The sequence below is a fragment of the Camelus ferus genome, chromosome 28, assembly GCF_009834535.1.
Source record: "Camelus ferus isolate YT-003-E chromosome 28, BCGSAC_Cfer_1.0, whole genome shotgun sequence".
Lineage (NCBI taxonomy): Eukaryota > Metazoa > Chordata > Mammalia > Artiodactyla > Camelidae > Camelus > Camelus ferus.
The window spans coordinates 7,807,349-7,828,230 of record NC_045723.1 but is presented as its reverse complement, the minus strand read 5'-3'; the positions used below and the strand labels follow the sequence as shown (position 1 = coordinate 7,828,230).

The following is a 20,882-nucleotide window of genomic DNA, read 5'->3' as shown; positions in this document are numbered from 1 at the left end:
TCAGAGCAGCCTGACTGTCTAGAACATTCACAGCAAGTTACCAGCCTCCCAGCTCAAACTACAAAGAGCCCAAGCAGCCTCCATGTGGTGCTCGTGGCCTTGACCTGCACGGGCCAGGTTCTGCCATGGGCCCCAGGCCCTCATTCAGACCCTGGAGTTACAGGAGAGGGTGCAGTCTCCCCAAAATCTCTGGCACAGTTATGTTAGCCCCAGACTGATTCTTGTGTGTGTGTGTGTGTGTATAATTTTTTTTTTATTGACATATAGTCAGTTTAGAATGTTGTGTCAATTCCTGGTCTACAGCACAAGGCTTCAGTCATACATGAACACACATATATTCGTTTTCATGTTCTTTTTCACCATAAGTTACTACAAGATACTGAATGTAGTTCCCTGTGCTGTACAGTATGAACTTGTTGTTTATCTATTTCACATGTAGTAGTTAGTATCTGCAAATCTCGAACTCCCAGTTTATCCCTTTCCACCCGCTTCCCCCCTGGTAACCGTAAGGCTATTTTCTGTGCCCGTCGGGGCTCGTAAGCCCCAGCTCACTTCATGACCCAGGAGGTCCGGAGGGGGTTTCTTCTCGCATGGCCGTGATGTTCTGCCCCAGACAGCAGAGCCTCTTAGCTGTGGCTGATGCTCCTGGGAGTGAGGGTGGGCCCGTGGGGAGGGCCCCGCCAGGAACAGGACCACCCGACTGGGCCCCTCCTGCTTTCTGTGACGTAGGGTGGTATTTTCAAACTTTGTCTCCACCCACTCATGGGTGTGAGATCAACTCAGTCCACCTCAGTCAGCATCTTTAAATGAAAGAGAACAGGCTTTTAAAAAGCACAAAAATTGTATCGTGGAGAGTAAGGGAAATCTTACCTCACAAACTTTTGTTCTGGGAATTTGCATGCTTGGAGACCACAATGAGAACTAGATTTGTTAACCATGGATTACATCAAATTTTGACAGCTCCTGGGCCGCGGGCCCCCATCACATACATGCTGACACAAGGGTGTTTGTCATGGGGTCTGTTGCTAATGTCTGCGTGCCCTTTTGTTCTTACCAACAATTGGATCTGCTTTGAGGGAAAAAAGAAATTATTATTATACAGAATAGAGACCCATAGACTTTTTCTATAAAAAGCCAGAAGATATTTTAGATTTTTCAGGTCACATACAGTCTCTGTATGAATACTCTCTGAATGAACACTCTTGGATTTTAGTTTGGGGGTTCTGTTGGTTTTACAACCCTTTAAAAAGGTTAAAAACCATTCTTAGCTCAAGAGTCATACAAAAACAGGCCCCAGAGGGCCGGAGGCGGCCTGCAGACCAGAGAGGGCCGACTTGTGACTGACGGCAGCCATGAAAATGTGCAGACCTTCCTTGGTCGGGGGCCTGTTGCAGGACCGCCCTGCAGGGCCCTCGCTCTCAGCGGCTTTGTCCCGTGTAGGGCTAGTCTAAATCAGTGTGTTGCCTTCCCATGCTCTTGTCTCCTTAGACTGTTGATAAAACAGTCCCTGGAAGATGTGCACGGTGAGAGGCAGGGAGAGGACATTAAGAAACATCCAGATCATCACTGAAAACTGCCCGTTCAAAGTAAATTCTGGGGCCTAAGACATTTGGGGAGGTTGCTGCTGTCCGTTTTCATGACGTAGCTGTTTTGTGCTGTTTTGCTTTGTTTTCTTTTTTAAGCTCAGGGAGACCCTGGACCCGGCCCTGGAGCCCATCCTTCTGAAACAGATCTTCATCAGCGGTGGGCGGCTGCTCATTCGCCTCGGAGACTCGGACATTGACTACGATAAGCACTTTAGGTTCTACATGACGACCAAGTTGCCAAACCCACACTACCTGCCTGAGGTACGAGCTGCCGGCCCGAGACGGGGAGAAGGGCGGTGCGATGGGTCTCCTGCTTGGGGAACGAGGACACACCTGGGCCAGGTTCTCCTTGCAGCCTGGAGGGGTTCAGCCACACAGCCGCTGCCCCAGCTCACGGCCCGAGTTCCCTTTGAGAGTTTAGAAAAGTGACCCGTGTTCTGACCCACAGCCTTTGATTTCTCACTTATTTGACTTTTGAGAGGGGACGTCACACACGTCCCCAGTCCTAGCTCTGTGACTAGGGGTAAATTAGTCCATTTCTTGGATCCTTGAGTCAATCAAATATAAAGCCCACTTCAAGGATTTGTGAGGATTAAATAAGAATAACATGTGTGAAATATATGACACTCAAACACTCTTCTTCCATTTATTGTTTTTGCTGTTGGCTTATTCGAGTCACACTGGACTATTATAGCAACAGTTTTTCATAAAAATAAGATGAGACCAAATACGGAAAGCTCTATTTACTGTCAGTAATAGCTTCTTGTTGACAAAGACAAACTATGCGAAAGTCACTATGACTGAGTGGTTTTTATTAGCCCATCTAGTCCTCACAAATACCCTATGTGTTGTTCCTAGTATTCTCTCAATTTTTAAGAATCTGGAACTGGAGCTCAGAATGCAATGGCTTGTCCGGCGTCCCACATGCACTGAAGGGCACAGCTGGAATCTGAGCCCTGCTTCTTTAACCCTTCGCTGGCTCACCCTTCCTTGAAATGCCACGTAGGATTCTGTAACTGTGGCTTTTGAGGAACCAGATTGTCACTCACAGCAGCAGAGAGTATCACAGTAGGACCCTGGGAGGCTGGGGTTTTCTGTGCTCGGTGTGTGTGTGGGTGGTGAGTGCGCTCACAGTTAGACCCGGGGAACATCCAGCTGGGCCCCGATGAGCCGTGTTCCAACAGGGAAAGCACTTGTTTTATCAGTCTGACCCGAAGCGTTTTTATGTACCCTGTGCCTCTCCTAGGTGTGCATCAAAGTCACCATCATCAATTTCACGGTGACCAAATCAGGTCTGGAGGACCAGTTGTTAAGGTAAAAAATGGTGGGGGGGCAAATATTTTTGTTTAGAAATTTTGACTAAGAAAAAGATTAGCTCGCAAATAGAGGGATGGGAGACATGAGTTCGCGTGTTTAGACAGGTGAAGCCAGAGGTAAGGCCCCTTTTTAGATTCAATCAAGAATCGTTCACGGAGGTGGTGGGATTTCAGAGTCTCCCACATCAGTAGGAAAAGAATGTTTCAGGCACCATTTGCAGGTTGACAGAAGCTGTCGTTAGAAACGGAAATTGAATGATTAGAGAGCTCAAGCACTGAGCAGGCTTTCCTAAGAGAAGACGAGCAGAAGCTGTGGGAGCTGGGGGTAGGGTGCAGGGCTCTGAAATACCAGGTAAAGAGTCAGAACTCACATGTAGCGCAGTGAGTAGCCACTGTATAAACCCAGCGAAGGAGGGGCCTTGTGCACTGGGGTTTGGCTGGTAGCATTAGTATTCAGAACAGGAACAATTAGAAACGTGGAAAAATAAAACAGAAGCCACCTTAGGGCCCCAGCAGAGACCCAGCTTAGGTCTTCGCTTTGGCATTAGCGATGTGGTGCGGCTTGAAAAGCCTGAGCTGGAAGAGCAGAGGATCAAGCTCATTGTGAGGATCAACACTGATAAAAACCAGCTGAAAGCTATCGAGGAGAAGATCCTCAAAATGCTCTTCACATCTGAGGGAAACGTTCTGGACAATGAAGAACTCATTGACACACTGCAGGACTCAAAGGTGAGTGAAACACTTTTATTATTTATGCAAAGTGTGTTAATTCGGAAGTTACCTACAGCCTTGGGGGTCCTGAAGAGTCTTTAAAGAATGGGAGCCACCCTTGGGCTGCCTGGGGCACACACAAGGGCAAGCCTGGCTGGCAGGCTCCCCACCAAGCAGGGGAAGCTACGTGAGCTGTAATGACCACTCCTCTTGTCCTGCCTGCCTGTTTGAAACAAAGCCTGTAATGTAAAGAACTGGGACACGATTTAAGTCAAAAGGAACAACACAATTACATACTCATTAATGTCACCACCTCCAGGAAGCCTCCCTGGTTTTCCCAGCAGGAATTACTCACCTCCTCCTGGAACATCTGTAGCACCGTATCTGCCCCTCTAATGCAGCACTTGTCACTGTCTGCCTTACATCAGAGCCCTCCAATTACATGTCTTTTCTCTTCTGGTAGGTTTTTAAGATCTACACAACAGAAATCTATTTTATAAATCGTGTGAGTTCTTGGCTTTCCCCTTTGCCAGCTTAGCAACCCATTTTCCTGGGTCTGCTAAGTCACGACCACTCTGCTGTCTGCTTTCCACCTCTCAGAAGTGTATTGAGATTTCCTCTTCCATTCCTCCCATCTTTGTGGATTGGCAGTTTTTTAAATCACTTTGCAATAACTCTGCCATGGTTCCAGCAGTGGGTAAAGGTAGACACATGTGTTCTGACCACCATCTTTAGCTGTAAACTGTTTCCGTTTGCAAGGTGTTGCCTTGAAGACATCCTTTCTGGCAAGTACAGACAGGACTGCATTTCCTGCCTGTGGTCTGTGCTCCCCTAAACTCCCAGGCCCTCATTTAAAAATAGGACTCATTCCTCTCCCACTGCTGAAGCCTCCAGTCGCCAGGCACAATGTCTGTAAGTAGCTACTAAACTTAGCGGACGTGTACACTCTTCTCACATGCTCTGGCAAAAAGAAGAAAACGGGCCACTTTGCTTTCTCTTTAGCCCTGGGTTCTGGCCTGCTCACCCAGGAAAGAACTGTTTGGGAGTAAATCTGCAGGATCCAACTGCTCCCATGACAGCTTCCTTTCTTGTGCTCAGATAAAAGCTTTAGTTGAGTCCAGTATTGTTTCTCACCCAACTCTACTGCTTCTTGGCCCCTCAGGTTCCTAACGGGTCAATACAGGGAGAGTCTGAGCCTTGCCTTCCTGGACGCAGCCTCTGCACTGTCCCTCCCTCCCCTCTCCCGGGGGCCGGGGTGGACAGTCTGGCTTAGCCACTAGCCACAGTGGCTGCTGAGCCCCTGAAATGTGGCGAGTCTGAATGGAGACATGCTGTTAGTGTAAAATACCCACCAGATTTCCAAGACTTAGTCCCCCCAAAATGTAAAACTATCTCAGTAATTTTTTTATCGATTATATATTGGTGTCTATCAAGATACATCAGGTTATACTGGGTTAAATAAGATATGTTGTTAAAATTAATGTTACTTGGTTTTTTTGGGGGTTTTTTTTTGCTTTTCATAAGCTTAGAAAAGTTAGAATTGTATCTGAGGCTCACATTATATTTCCACTGGGCAGTGTGGCTCTGGACAGAAACCCAGTTGTCCCCTGCAGTCCTCCCCTCGGTAGAGCAAATACTGGCCTCTGGTCCCAGAGTGATTTTTCAGGGCCCGTGGCCTGGACCCTGTGACTTCCTAGAGGGAGAGCATCTCCCAGCCTAGGGGTACCCACAGCTGAGAGAGAGGAGCGGGGTGGTGGGGAACAGGGACAGACAGCAGTAGAGAAAGACAGGCTGAGGGAGACAGAAAGGGAATCTTGGAAAGCCCACTGGCCAGAGGCGCCCCAGAGCCACAAATCCAAAGTACAAGAAACCAGAACAGCAAGAGATCTCGTTGGCGTCTCCAACTTACTTAGGTTTACAACCTTCCACAAACGACGGCTTCCAGCCCCGGGTTCCCTGTGTCCACAGCCAGGACGCTGGGAAGACAGAGGAGCATTCTTTTCTTTGTTATTCCAGAGCGGGACATGGTGCTACGTCCTTCCAGCCTTCCCCCCCCCCCCACTTCCTTGGGGGCAGTTTCATGGGGGTCCCTTCTCTCGTCTTAACTCTTCATTACATGAACCTGGGGACTGCTCACCAGGAAGTCGGGGAGCAACTGGGAGCGCTGTGTTGGTGTTTCCTTCAGGAGTAACCCAGCTTCCAGGCTCAGACAAGCACTGCTCTGCTGCCTCCCGGGCCCCCTGAGTTGCCTGTTTCCATTTGCCCATCCCTGACTCCACGAGGAAAGGAGGTCAGCTCAGTCCAAAGGTCACTGAGTCCTGAGACTCAGTCATCTGTCTGAGGGCCCCCTTATTTTTTTTTTAATTTTTCAGTTTTATTAGGTAGAATTGTTACAATTCGGCTGCACATATACAATATATTGCATATAAATACATATATACAATATACTGCACATATTTTTAAATTTACATATATGTACTGTTCACTGTTTCTTAGAACATTTTAAGCTTTAGGTTTTTAAATTTACACAATTATCAAAGGAATAAAGCCAACCACAAAATAAGAATTAATTCAAAGAGATACATACACCCTGCTATTAACAGCAGCATTATTTATAAGTGCCAAGATATGGAAGCATCCTCAGTGCACATCAATAGATGAACAGATGAAGAAGATGCAGCTTATATATGTAATGGAATACAACTCACCCATAAGAAAGAAGGATATTTATTTTGCCATTTGCGTGGGGGCACCCTTATTACAATCACGAATTCATTGTATCTTTCTTATTACTTTCCTAGACCTAACTGGGTATGTTCCAAAAATCCCACCATGTTTTTGGAGACAAGAGCCTTAAAACTGGTTTCATTTATTTATTTAATTGACTTACAATGTGTTAATTTCTGGTGTCCAGACAGTGATTCATATATATATATATCTGAATATATATGTATTCCTTTTCCTGTCCCCCCCTTATTATAGGCCATCACAGAGTATCGAGCACAGTCCCCTGTGCCACACAGTAGGACCCTGCTGTTCACTTCTTTTATACACAGTAGTTAGCATCTGCAAATCCCGAACTCCCAATTTCTCCCTCCCCTCCCACTTTCCCCTCTGGCAACCATAAATTTGTTTTCTATGAAAACGGCATGCTTTAGAAATGAAAGGAAGAATAAACAGACTCTACAGGGATCTTCCGGGAATGCAGCTTTGCACTCCGGTGCACGGGGTCCTCCGCTCTGTCTCTTCACTCCTTCAGCGCCTTGCGGGGGTCTTGTTTTCTTCTGTTTCCCCAGATCACTTCCGGTGCCATTAAAATCAGGCTGAAGGAGGCAGAGTCCACGGAACAGATGATAAACGTTGCTCGTGAGAAGTACCGCCCGGTGGCCACTCAGGGCTCTGTGATGTACTTCGTGATCGCGAGCCTCTCGGAAATTGATCCCATGTACCAGTACTCGTTAAAATACTTCAAACAGGCAAGTGTCTTGGTGGTGGTGAAATGTATCTCTCTGACCCCCCTTAAGCCCTGCCTAGCTACGTCCTGCCTCAGACAAATCGTGAGTCTAGCTGTCAGGCAGAATCCCCCCGGAGTTTGGGTTCAGACTGGGGTTCAGGCAGGGCTCCTAAGACGGGTGCCTGGTGCGCCCAGAACATTGCACAGAGGAAGGCGAGAAAGCGTCTCTGCGAGTTCCATTTTCCTCCTGGCCTCCTCGGCTCACAGCTTGCTTGGCTTTCGTCTTACCTGCCTTCCTTTTTTTGAGCCCCAGCCCCGTGCTATTTGACTCCGCTTTCTCTCCAGCAAACCAGCTTCTTTTCCACTGATAGAGATTCCTGAGCGCATCCCAGTCTCAGACAGCACTGACCTTAAGCAAGTGGGTTTCCGTATTTTCCCCCCAGAACCCTTCCTGCAGCTGGCTCTCCTCCCAGCCCTGGCTTTGGTTTAGAGGGATGGCGCGTGCCCGTCTCCTCTCCCGTGTCCCGTCCCCACCCCCGCCGTGTAACGGGGAGACTGTTTCACTGTGGTCTCTCCCCTTGGCCTCACGTTCACGGCTGAATTTCACCTGACCTCTCGTGAGTAGGGTACGTTCACCCCTCAGCCTCCGTGTTGGCAGCGTTCTAACATCTCCCCAAAGCAAATTCAGTGTCACAAACCTTTGGCCAGCAACGTCAGTTTACCTGAAGACTTCCGGGGGAGGCAGTTTGAACCACTCACTCCACAGCAAAAGCCCTCTGTTCGCCTCCAGTTTCTCCCAGCCCGGGCCTCACGCGGCCTCATGGGCTGTTTGCTGTCTGCCAGCTCCTGCTCCCTGGTCTGTGCAGAGCAGTCAAGCTCACCCCGGCTCCTCTAGTCCTCCATGCTGATGCCCTCACACAGCTCAGCAGACACCTGCTCCATATGCGCCACTGCCAGTAGAAAACGGTGGGAAATTGTAAACATACCCTCTCGCCCTGCAACACACCTGTATGTCCTGCTCTGCGCCCCTGTGCTCAGTCAGTGCTGGCTCTCACCCTGAAGCCAGGCCAGCCCAGGCCTCGTGGTTTTAAAACACTGCCCTGCCCATATGGGTCTAAAATGGATTTTCACAGACGTTGCCCATCACACACAGTTCATGGCCCAAAGCCACAGCCAGGCTGTCCCTGTCCTGTCTCTAGAGCCACATCTCCTACCAGACTGGCCAACAGCCAGACGGACCCTTTCACATCCCCTGGACTCCCTGGATGCTTCCATGTTTATGATGCTCTCTGTTTAGAAGGCCCCCCGGCCCCCCCGGCGTCAGTGCCGCCTTCTTTAGTGAAGCCGGCTGCTGCGGCTGCTACTGTCTGGGGCGGGATGTCCAAAACAGTCACCCACGTGGCTGGGCTGTTGATCGTGGCCTCCAGCGGCCTCTCCGTGTGGCTGGGTGCTCACAACATGGCACCTGGGTTCCAAGAGGGCAGCTCCAAAAGCCAGTGTTCCACAAGCCAAGATGCGAGCCGTGAGGCCTCTTCTGACCTGGCTTTGGACTTGCGCTGTGGTCTCTTGGTCAAGCCGGTCCCTAAGACTAGCCCAGCTTTCAGAGGGCAGGACTTAGACTCCACCTGTCAAGGGGAGGGGTAGCTAACGGCTCCAGTGGTCTTTCCTCCAGCACCTCTGAGACGCCTCCTCTGCAGCCCCGCCACGTCAGCCCGGGTGGGGGCTCTTCTCCCCTGCTGGAGGCTGCCCTCCCCACCCCCACCTCCCCCACCACGGTGCTCAAGCCCCACGGGACACTTCCTGTGGGCTTCAAGAGTGAAGAGTGATTTCCATCCCACCATAAAAGCTGTTGAAATACTCAAAACAAATTTTATACACGAGACTGAGCCTGGTTTTCCCTCGAGACGTCTTGTTTAGTGCCCTTGACATGGTTAGGGGTCCAGCAACAAGAGGAGTTGCAGGAGAGAGTGGAAATGAAGAACTGAGAGAAATGGAGAGGCGTGTTGTCCAGACGCCCCCGGGCTCCCTTCCAACAAGAAGTACTCACTGAATCTGGGGGAGCTGGGGTGAGGAGCAGGGATTTTTTTTTCCCTCCAGAGAAACGGAGTTAAATCAGAGATGCTGACAGAGTCCCCTTCCACAGCTGTTCAACACAACCATTGAAGCCTCCGCGAGGACGGACAGCCTGCAGCGGCGCATGGAAGTACTGCTGGAGCAGACTCTCCTCACCGCCTACGTCAACGTCTCGAGAGGACTTTTCGAACAACATAAACTCGTCTACAGCTTTATGCTCTGTGTTGAGATCATGCGTCAGCAAGGACGCTTAACGGATGCTGAGTGGAATTTCTTCCTCCGAGGTTCTGCAGGATTAGAAAAGGTACCTGTTCCACGTTCAGGCCGTGAGGGTTGCTAGACAGAGCCCACGTGCACCTACCAGTGCTCCACGGTGACTCGGGCGGCTGGAGGTTGCACATTCGGCTGGTGGCCCACTGGGGGAGGGCCCCGGGGGTCGGGGACCCAGGCGACAACTTAGTTCTGTCTTGAGTAGCTGAGTAATGTCGGTAACAACCTCCTTATGCAGCGATGTCCGCACCTGTAGGAAACAGATGATGGGAGTAACCAGTGAGCTAGTAGATGTGAACATGTTTTGAAAAGTTGACCATCTTAAAACAGGAAGAGTTCAAATCCAGTAAAAGCTGTAGCCCCCAGATCTGGCCATACCGACTGTGAAATCCTAACCCTCTTCCCTGGACGCATCTTTCGTTACAAAGCCCGGCGACGGCGAGAACTTGACTGCTGCCCTCTGTGATACCGCAGTACGAGGTATCCTTCTTCACGTTTATCCGTTTGTCTGACTGGCCCCAGACTGGTCTAACTCATCCACGTACCACCAGCCTGGTGGCCCACAGAACGGAGGCACAGTCCTCCAGCTCTTGCCTGCAGGTCCGTCCAGCCCAGCTCTAAACTCTTGGCTCTGTCCTGTCGATCTCAAGCCCGGCCCTGGGCCCCTACAGACCAACCTGATACCTGCACCTGTTTGCCAGAATTTGAGCCTCGGTGTATCACTGGGACATTGGACTTCGTGCTTTTACTTGACTCTCAGCTCCCTGTGCTTCCCGGACAAGCCTTGTCAAGACCTCTCCACCAGGTGGTCCTTCTTCCGTGACCCCCCCACCTGCACACAGACATTTTCTACTAACCCTGGCTTAACGCTGTCTTAACTCCACAATCACAGTTAACACCTACAGAGGGCTTGCTGTGTGCTTTACGTGTATCAACTCATTCACTTCAGGACTCCTGCTGAGTGAGTTCCTGATTTTATCTCTAGTCTGCAGGTAAGTTGACTAGGCACAGAGAGATTAAGTCACTCATCGTGATCACGTTCTCAGCAGGGTGTGGAGCTGGGGTTCGGCCCTCGCAGTCAGTCTGTACGGCCCGCCCTCTCACCCCTTCGCTCTACCGCGACTGTCAGTCGCTCAACCAGGCGCTTCTCGGTATTCTTGCTGACAACCTTGTTTATGGTTTTCTCAGCCAGAGGCTCTGAGGGGTTAAAGACCTTTCCAGTATCACCTAATAGCTAATAATGCCTGAGAGTGAGATGCAGACCCAGGTCCGACCTTCCGAAGCCCCACGTCCATTCCAGTGCCACCTGCCACTTCTCATGAGCAAAGTATTTTGAAAAGAAATTTAAAATAGGTTTTAACTATCACCAAGCTCGAAATGTAAGATTACTCAGAAATCATCTTCAGAAACTTCTCCAAAGTTGTCTTTGTTTTTTCAAATTAAACTTTCTTTTCCTCCACCATGAGGAAATTTGAATGAATCTTGACTGATTTTTTTTTTTTTTAGAAATGTGTTTGGGACCTTTTATCTAGTTATTTAGTTACTCATTTTTTTATATTAATAGATCAATAGAATCAATAAAATAAAGCATTTAAAAAATACAGGATCACCTTAGTGGATGAAGAAAAAGTATCTGACAAACCCAATACCCTTTTGCCATAAAAACACAAAACAAGCCAGAAACAGAGGAGAACTTCCTCAGCCAGATAAAGAGCACATACGAAAGCCCGCACGTCTGACACCACGCCTGAGGGCGGGAGCCTGGACGCGTCCCCCCGCAGGTCAGAAGCAAGACAAGGCTGTTGCACTTCTTTCCAACACTGCACTGGAAATTCTTGCCAGGTCAGTTAGACAAGAAAATGAAATAAAAGGCATCCAGGTGGGAAAGGAAGAAGTAAAACTGTCTCTATGTGCAGACGACATGGTTTTGTATAGAAGACACTAAGGAACCCACTTTAAAAAAACCTACTAGAATGAGTCAACGGGTTTAGCAAGGCTGCAGCGTACAGAATACAAGACTAATTTGGATTTCTATACACTTGCCATGAACAACATAAAAAAAAATGAAATTAACAACATAATTCCATTTACAGTGGTATCACAAAGAATAAAACACTTCAGAGTAAATTTAACAAAAGAAGTTCAAACTTTACACTCTGGACCACAACCAGAGCTGCTCCTCTGCCCCTTTTAAAGCTGTTTACCCACATGCAGGCGCCTCGTGGAATATTGCCAGATGGCACACTGCTTCTCCCAGAAGTTTCTGAGCGTGTGTGAGATGATCAGACGTGCACACACCCAGCCCAGCTGGAACGAGGCTGCCACTTGTTCTGCTACGGGGAGCCTTCCCTACCTCCTAGACGTGAGAACGTCTGGGTACTGGATTTGCAAACTAGTTCTCTAGAGAAAAAAATCACTAATGTAAGAATAGTTGAGGGGTAGGGAGAGACGGGTGTGGCGTGTTGGAGAAGATGCTAGAAGCAGACGTTATAGATTTAACTTTCACCCTTCACCAGATCAGCTGCTTTCTGCCCACGTCAGCATGGAAAGCTGTCATCACTGCCCTTCCACTCAGCGGCCTGCAGGCGGAGCTGACTCAGCATGACCTCTGTTTCACCGCATCTTGTACTTGGCCTGGGTAAAGGGTTATTGTTAACACGCTGTTAGAGGTTTTTCACTTAGACAAGGTGAAAGCATATTTTGTGGCTGTCTTTGTGAATCAGCGTTCATTTTCTGTCTGTCTTCTGATAGGAACGCCCACCCAAGCCTGACTTCCCCTGGCTGCCTCCTGCCATGTGGTTCGCATGCTGCGACTTAGAAGAATTATTTCCAGTTTTTACGGGACTTACACACCATATAGTGCTACTTCCTATTTCCATACGCATAGGTAATATGTCAAGAAGGGCCCGCCACAGGGGATTTGTACATAAGCTTGTGAATCCTAACTTTAAGGTCTCCTTTAACCTCTCCTGCAATACCGATATTTTTCACAAGGAAACATCTTGACTATTAAGACGTTGTGAAATTACTTGTTTTCCCAATGTCTTGAGTTGAGTGCTTGGCCCATAATTTTCAATATTTCATGTTTACTACTATACCCATTTTAAGGTGATACACTGACCTCTTAAGTATTGTTTTAGCTGCCTCCCATAGGGTTTTTAAAAAAAAAAACAACTTTTTATTGAAGGATAATAGACATAGGGAAAAGTGGACAGATCAAAACTGACAACCTGGTTATTAAAGTGACTGTACTTGCGAGCCACCACCCAGATGAAGGGCCAGACCAGCGGCGGCGTCACAGAATGCCCTCATGCTCCTTCACGGGCCTCTTCCCCGGAAGTTGTGCCTCCTCTGAGTTCTAACCTGCCGTGTGTTACTTTTCCCCCACAGGTTTTAATATGTAGCCCTTTCAGTTCTAAAAGTAGACTTTTCAATTCAAAAGCATTTAGGATTTGGGGAGGACTATCTTTTTACTGTTTATAATTTAATTATATTGTAGAAATTATACTCATGGTTTGCATGAAATTGATTCTTTGTAATTTCTTTACATTTCAGTTTATGGACAGTGTTCCCAGGTGTGTCTTTTCTTGGATGCAGGATTCCACATGTGATCTTTAGTTGAAACCTATCCATTATAGTGTTTATTTTACTGGTTTTTTAGACTTAGCAGTCTCTAAGAGAGGTGTATTAAGGTATACCATTATGACTGGTAATCTCTCTTTGTAATTCTGGACTTCTTCCCATTACACCTTGTGGAACTGATGCTGTTGTATAAACAGGTTTAGGATTATTATCCTCCTAGCAAACTGTTCCTTTTTTATTAAGTAATATTCCTCTTTACCCTCAACAGTGCTTTTTTGCCTTTAAATATATTTTCTAGTGTTAATAGGATCACAGCGGGACTCTCCATGAGCTTCCCCTCTGTGTGTTTCTACGCTGTCTTCAGCTCTTGTGCCACCGTCATGTTCTGGTGTATCCTTAGTGGGCTCTGTTGTTCTGAGCAACGTGAGTCTCCTTTTCACCAGGCAAGTTTTAATCTAATTATTATAAGGATGGTTTTTGATCTATTTCAGTGGCTCTCAACTGGGGAAGATTTTGTCCCGCAGGGGACATTCAGCAATGTCTGAAGGCATTTTTGGTGGCCACGACTGGGGTGGTGCTGTAAGCAACCAGCAGGTAGAAACCAGGCGTGTGGATCAGAACAGCCTCACAACAGATGACCACTTGGCCCCACGTGGCAGCAGTGGCAAGGCTGAAGACCCCTTCTGTCATCGTATTTTGTAGGGAAGTTTCTTCTTGGCAGGCTTTTTCTTTGCTTCATTTTTACTTCTTGTTTCTTGCCTTCAGGTCAGTTAGTTGTCCACATTCTTTTTATATTTCCCCTGTACTGATCTGAAGTTCTGTGTTCTATTTCTGTTTTTTAGTAATGACTCTTCTATTTCTCATATGAAAATCTATTTAACTGAGTACACCCAGTAAGTGTGGTGGTTCCAAGTCTGCATGGACCAGAATTTCTGGGATCCTAATATACTCATTTGATTTCTAAATAAAGACTAGAAAAAAATAAAATGCTCTTCCATAGATGAGTCAAATAAAAATTATGTTTCTGTATTGTGGGCCAGTTAAACAAGACAGCTAGAGGTAGAGGAAGAATGCAGAAAAGAACATCACTCACAGGAGAAGCCGCGTGATGGCAGTCAGGACAGACCCAAAGCAGCAGGAGCTCCACGGAGCCTCATGAACAGGGAGGCAGAGAGAAGGGGAGGAGGGGCAGGCTGAAAGGCTGGAAGAACAAGTCATCATGTTTGGACAAAAGGCACCATGTTATTCCTGCCAACTGGGACTAAAATTTCAGCAATTTAAATTTCCTGCTTTTCATCTGCTAAATTTCGAGGTTTATTCTGGAAAAATCCTGCAGAACTGTGAAGGCCTGTACATATGCTAGGATGCCTTGTGTTCTAAAAGTGAACTTTAGATCTTTGCACGTGAAGTTTAATGATTAATTTCAATGCCAGTCTTACCTTCAGAGGCTCCCTACTTGCCTCCATCTTTCATCTCTGATGGTTTCTAAGTGCTTCATGTCCTATTAGTTGAGAGTTATCATTTTAAATGATCCAGTCTTATTAGCCAAAGCCCTAGTGATGACACAATAATGAGAACCTGAGGAGAGAAGTCCTTTTGGAATAAATGATTCTCAGAATAATGCATCCTCTTTCACTAAACAGCATGTGGTGTGCTGTGCCCTGCAGTCTCACCAGGTCACTGTCTACATTTCATGTAGAAATTAGAAGTCTTTCAGAGGTACGTACCGCGCCAGGGCCATGCTCTCAAGTGTCACTAAATTTCTAACTGTCACCAGCTCTGTGGTTGGCCCCCGGAGGAGAGCCCCAGCAGCCCAGCTGGACAGAGTGGTTTTCCAGCCTGATCTGGAAGCCAGCCATTCTGCCTAACGTTCAGCCCCAGCAGCCTGTTTCCTCACTGGAGGACGTGCTGGCCGAGCTGGCTTGCTGAGCGTCTTAGGGCACACGGTGCCCCTGGACCTGCGGGAACATCCTTGCTCATTCTTACTACAGGTTAGAACCACAGTAAGGGCTACCTACCTAGGATCCTACCCCTCATGCGAGGTGTTCCGTGGGGTGGGGGTGGGGAGGGCACTGTGTTCTGTTTATTAGGGCCTAAAGTTGTATGTACGTTGATTTATTCATATTATTACTTACACTGTAAAAATTACAGATGCCAGAATTTTTAATTTGCTTCATGCATCAGATAGTTGTGTTACTTCCTGCTACTATTACGTGTTTTCTGCCTTTTCTTCTGCCTCCAGCAGTGATGGTTTGATGCAATTTTATGCTTATTATCTGGCCCATGTAGGTTTACTTTAATATGTTTTTACTATGGCGTTTGTGTTTTAATTAATATAACCTGACCTGCTTTGTCCCATTTAATTGTCTTTGCCTTGAAGTCTTAATGTAGCCAGTGTTACTCCTATCACTGAACGTTCCTCTTTTTGCTCACATTTGATGGCTATACCTCTGTGCATCCTTTTATTTTTTAACTTCTCTGTCATCTGTTTTAGCTTTGCATATTGTAAGTGGTTTGCATTTGTTTCCTGATCTCATTTTAAATTCTTTACTTTTTAATTAGGTTGGGTAGGGGGAGATTAATATATTTACATTTGTGGTGATGTAAAAACCACATAGTAAATGCAGAGATTTTTAAAATTACCAACTATATTTATTTAATTGCAAAGTCAAAACAAGTCTAACTAAAGCATATTTTAAAATTGTTTCCAGGATCGTTTGAGACTTATATTAACCCACAGAACCAGGACGCCTATTCGAAAACGGAGGATGATCATTTCGTGACAGAGGAAAGGCTGACCACAAGCAGTAATTCTTGGCATCCAGAATTAAGTTCTTTCCAAAAGCTAATTCTTATTAAATGCTGTAAAGAAGAAAAGGTAGGATACTTTTTAATTAAAGAACTGTGCTTATCGTAATTCCTACTGAAGCTCACCAGCCAGCTATGATTCATAAACTGGTTAGGTTTATTTGTTTAGAGAGTAACAATGGCCAAGTTTGGGAGGCGGTTCTAAGAAATGGAGACTCTGTGTTATCAGCAGAACACAATGTCCTACATAGAAAATGATGGCGAGCCGGTGGGGAACCTGGTCGTCCTTCCCAAGTATGTGCCGCTGGGGAGCTTGCGTTCCCTGCAAGAGAGGGCAGGTGCCGGCTGAATGCTGTTAGCAGGGAGCCGATGGGCCTTTCAGATCTCGGCAGCAATGAGAAGGAAGCGTTTGAAGAGAATAAAACCATAGCCACCAAGATCAGTTTGAAGGCAGCTGAAGTCGTTAATGTGAGAAATTATCGCAGCCTGAATTAGGATGGAGACAGCAGATGAAAGAGATGGAGGGAGCTGCGGGGATGAGGCATCTGGTGTAGTTCCCAGTTTCTGCCCGGGTACCAAAGGGGACAGTTGTATCAACAGCCAAGCAAATGTGAAAGGAGAAACACGTCAGAGAAAGATGTCACTGAGTCTGCACGCCCACCAGCTACCAGCACAGACAGCCGCCTGGGGACTAATTAATATCTGGGTAGAAAACTCTAGAGATAAATGTGGCTTAGAAACAGAGACCTGGGAATCATCAGCTCTGAGTTGGAAAGGAAAACCACAGGACTTGCTGAAACGGTAGAGGAATAACAGAAGAAGGGGGCAGTTGGGCAAAGGACGAAACCCCGAGGAGTACCGCCTTGGAAGGGGCAGCGAGAAACGATGAAGTACCCGTGAGAAGGAACAGGCAGAGGGGCAAGAAGAGCCCCAGCAGACAGATGTGACATGGAAACTAAGGAGGTATAGAGTTTCGACACAGCAGAAGTTATTGGTGAATGAATGGAGGGTGTTCCTATGAGAAATGAGAGAGAAAAACTCACTGGAGAAAGCCGAAGTGTAGTTGGGAGATACCGAGGCTACGTTGTAGGTTTTCTGCTGTCTCTGTAGGAACACAGAAAGGCTGAGGGGTAGACCTGGGCTACAGATAACTGCAGTAGATGAACAGAAGACACAAAGCCATTGAGACTGCTGGAAAGAGTAGTTCTGGAAAATGGAAGAGATCTAAGAAAAGGCTTATAGACTGAGGGAAAGGAAAGACCTTGAAAGTTTCTTGAAAGATGTAGTTGAACTAGAGGTGTAGCACAGCTAGAAGGAGGCAGAGAGGTTGTGATCAAAGTTGAGCGTAAAATTTCTGATGAGCAGTGCCAAGTGATGACAGTGTCCGGGGGGTGGCCACGGGTGTGGGTGACCGAGGATGTGATGCAATGACATACACTAGAGTTAGAGGTCAAGAAACTGTGAGGTAGGATGTTGGATGGCCTTACGGACCCTGAACCCGGGTTGTGTCACCCCGGATGATGACAAGACAGTGCCTGGGACACAGCTGATAAATCACTGGAACAGACATGAATGGAAAGGAAGGCTGTGAGTCAGGTGGAAAGTCTTCAGTGAATATGGGACGGTGGCCACCAGGCTGGATGCTGACAAAAATGAAAGGATGACTAAATGGCAGAAGCCCCAGAGGAGGAGGAGTTTTAAAGATTAAGACATAGGCTAGAAACTTCTAGGCTGTGGGAAATTTTTGTTGATTCTGTTCCAAGTTCTGTGTCCCTGCGTACGAGCTTTAGGTTACAACCACAGACAGCAAACTTAGTAAGTTTAAGGGGGAAGAAAGGATTTATTAAAACAAAAGATACTTGGGTAGCTCATTAAGTTCAAGGAAAAGCCAAATCAATCATGCCTCAGGAAGAGTGATAACCTGGGCAGCTCAGAGCCCCCAGCAGCGGGATTATCACTGAGCATCACACTTCTCAGCTACAGCTGTTACTCTAGTTGCAAATCTTACATCAGATAAGTGGCTAATATACTAAATAAGTTCCCTTTGCTGTGCAGAAACTTTTTAGTACGATGTAGCCTCACATTTATTTTGGCTTTCATTGATTTTGCTTTTGGTCAGATTAAAAAAAATCATCGCCAAGACCTATGTCAAGGAGTTTAATGCCTATGTTTTCTTCTAGAAATTTTATGGTTTCAGGCCTTATGTTCAAGTCTTTAATCCATTTTGAGTTAATTTTTGTATATAGTTGTAAGGTAGTGGTTGAGTTTCATTCTTTTCCATGTGACTGTCTGGTTTTCCCAGCACCATTAATTGAAGAAACCGTCCTTTCCCTGTCGTATGTTCTTGCCTCCTCTGATGTAATTTAATTGACCACATACGCCTGAGTTTACATCTGGGATCCTTATTCTGTTCCATCCATCTGTGTGTCTGTTTTTATGCCAATATCATCCTGCTTTGATTACTACCACTTTGTAACATAGTTTAAGATCAGGGAGTGTGATGCCTCCAGCTCTGTTCTTCCTCAAGATTCCTTTGGCTATTTGAGGTTTTTTTGTGGTTCCAGACAAATTTTTTAGAATTACCTGTTTTAGTCTGTGAAAAATGCCATTGGAGTTTTGATATGGATTGCACTGAATGTGCAGATTGCTTTGGGTTTTGTGGGCATTTTAACAATATTGTTTCTTCCAATCCATGAATACAGAATATCTTTTCATTTATTTGTTTCTTCTTCAATTTTCTGTCGTTAACATCTTGCAGTTTTCAGTATATATAGGTCTTCCACCTGCTTGGTTAAATTTATTCCTAGGTATTTCATTCTTTTTGATGCAACTGTAAATAGGATTGTTTTCTTTCTTTCTCTTTCTTATAGTTTGTTATTAGTGTATAAGAACACAACAGATTTTTCTGTCTTGATTTTATGTCCTGCAGCTTTCCACTGAATTCATTTATTAGTTGTAACAGTTTTTTGATAGTCTTTAGTTTTTTGTATATAATACTGTCATCTGCAAACAGTGACAGTTTTAATTCTTCCTTTCCAATTGGATGGTTTTATTCATTTTCCCACCTAACTGCTCTGGCTAGGACTTTTAATACTATGTTGAATTAAAGTGGTAAGAGTGGGCATTACTGTCTTGCTCCTGTTCTTAAAGGAAAAGCTTTCACCTTTTCACTGTTGAATATGATGTTAACTGTGGGCCTGTCATATACGTCCTTTATTATGTGGAGGTATGTTCCCACTTTTGGGGAGTTTTTAATCATAAATGGCTATTGACTTTCGTTAAATGCTTTTTATGCACCCATTGAGGTGTTTTTTATCCTTTATTTTGTTAATGTGGTGTATCACTGACTGATTTGTGAATGTTGAACCATCCTTGCATCCTTGGAATAAATCCCACTTGATCATATGTATGATTCTTTTAATGTATTGCTGAACTTGGTTTGCTAATATTTTATTGAGGATTTTTGCATCTTTGTTCATCGGGGATATTGTTCATCACGGCAATTTTCTTGCCGTGTCCTTGCCTAATGACGGTCATCAGACTTTCTTGTGCTTACTGGCTATTTGTAGAACTGTCTATTCAGATCCTTTGCCATTTATTAAAATTGTCTGTTTCTTACGGAGTTGAGACCGTTTTACGTATTTTAGATACAAGCTCCTTAACAGATACATGATTTGAAAAAAGACGTTCTCCCACTCGGCGGTGGCCTTTAATACACCTGCACATACCTGTGCACTTTTCAGCTTTCTGCTTGTTACTGGTTTCTAGTTTCATGTGGTTGGCGAACATACTTGGTATGATTTCATTCTCCTTAAATTTGCTAAGACCTGTTTTGTGACCTAACTTGTGATCTGTCCTTCAGGATGTTCTATGTGCACTTCAGAATTTAGGTGCTCTGATCATATATATTTATAACTGTTATATCCTCCTGATGAATTGACCCCTTTGTTATTATATAATGACCTTCTTTGTCCCTTGTTAGAATTTTTTGCTTAAAATCTACTTTGTCTGATAGATGGATAGCAACCTCTGCTCTCTTTTTGTTTCCATTTGTATGAAATATATTTTCCCATTCCTTTACTTTGAGCCTGTATGTGTCCTTGAAGCTGAACTGAGTCTCTTGTGAGCACCATACCATAGGCCTTGTTTTTTGTTTTATCCAATGAACCACTCTGTGCCTTTTGATTGGCGAATTTAATCCATTTCCATTTAGAGTAATTACTGTTAGGTAAGGACTTACCAGTGCCACCTTAACAGCTGTTTTCTGGTGGTGTTACAGTTCCCTTGCTCCTTTCTTCCTCTCTCGCTGTCTTCCTTTTTGGATTGATGATCTTCCATAGTGTACGTTTTGATTTATTACCTTTATCTTTTGTGTATCTACTGTAAGTTTTTGCTTTATGATTAAATGAGGCCTACATGAGACATTTTGTAGATATAACAGTCTATTTTAGCTGATAACTTAACACACTATATTTTTGATGTCATAGCTAATTTTTTATATAGTGCATCCATTAACAAATTATTTTAGCTATAGCTATTTTTAATACTTTAATCATTTAACCTTTTACTAGAACTAAGTGATTAGCACAAAACCGTAGTTCTGTGTCATTCTGATTTTGACTATATGCTTACCTTTAACCAGTATATTTTATATTTTTGCATGTTTTCATGTTACTAATTAGCATCCATTCGTTTCAGCTTGAAGACTTCCTTCTAGCACCTCTTCTAAGGCAGATCTAATCAAGAGGGAACGCATGCAGGACAGTGCACTGCCCTCGGGGACGCTGAAGGGGAGAGACAGGACACAAGTACAGAGGATCCTCATGCAATTTTTTTTAAAATGTTTTTCCTTTCACCTTTCAGGTGGTTTTCGCTCTTACAGACTTTGTAATAGAAAATCTTGGGAAATGCTTTATAGAGACTCCACCCGTGGACCTGCCCACTCTGTATCAAGACATGTCGTACAGCACTCCCCTGGTCTTCATCCTGAGCACAGGCTCAGACCCCATGGGCGCATTTCAGAGGTTTGCCCGGGACAGCGGATATTCAGAACGGTAAGCTCACACTGTGCAGTTTTAACAA

At 45.6% G+C, this 20,882-nt stretch overlaps 2 protein-coding genes across 23 annotated transcripts in view; one reads left to right on the top strand and one right to left on the bottom strand.

The window, feature by feature from the left end:
* The window catches only part of TRABD2A (TraB domain containing 2A), a 120,451-nt gene that overhangs the window by 18,062 nt on the left and 81,507 nt on the right, over positions 1-20,882 (bottom strand). For 13 of the 22 annotated variants that reach the window (XR_004315819.1, XR_004315817.1, XR_004315810.1 and 10 more), the window contains one exon: positions 6,325-9,660. The gene's annotated coding sequence lies outside the window, so the exon portion shown is untranslated. Of the gene's footprint in view, positions 1-5,572; positions 5,590-6,324; positions 9,661-16,104; positions 16,123-20,882 lie in introns of those variants that run through there. The other 9 variants (XR_004315806.1, XR_004315809.1, XR_004315811.1 and 6 more) reach the window with 3 other exon arrangements.
* The window catches only part of DNAH6 (dynein axonemal heavy chain 6), a 150,317-nt gene that overhangs the window by 101,774 nt on the left and 27,661 nt on the right, over positions 1-20,882 (top strand). The window contains exons 57-64 of the mRNA XM_032469656.1: positions 1,683-1,847; positions 2,833-2,900; positions 3,451-3,631; positions 6,910-7,089; positions 9,211-9,444; positions 12,162-12,297; positions 15,704-15,870; positions 20,664-20,854. Coding sequence (XP_032325547.1) covers positions 1,683-1,847; positions 2,833-2,900; positions 3,451-3,631; positions 6,910-7,089; positions 9,211-9,444; positions 12,162-12,297; positions 15,704-15,870; positions 20,664-20,854 — 1,322 coding nt within the window. The remainder of the gene's footprint in view (positions 1-1,682; positions 1,848-2,832; positions 2,901-3,450; positions 3,632-6,909; positions 7,090-9,210; positions 9,445-12,161; positions 12,298-15,703; positions 15,871-20,663; positions 20,855-20,882) is intronic.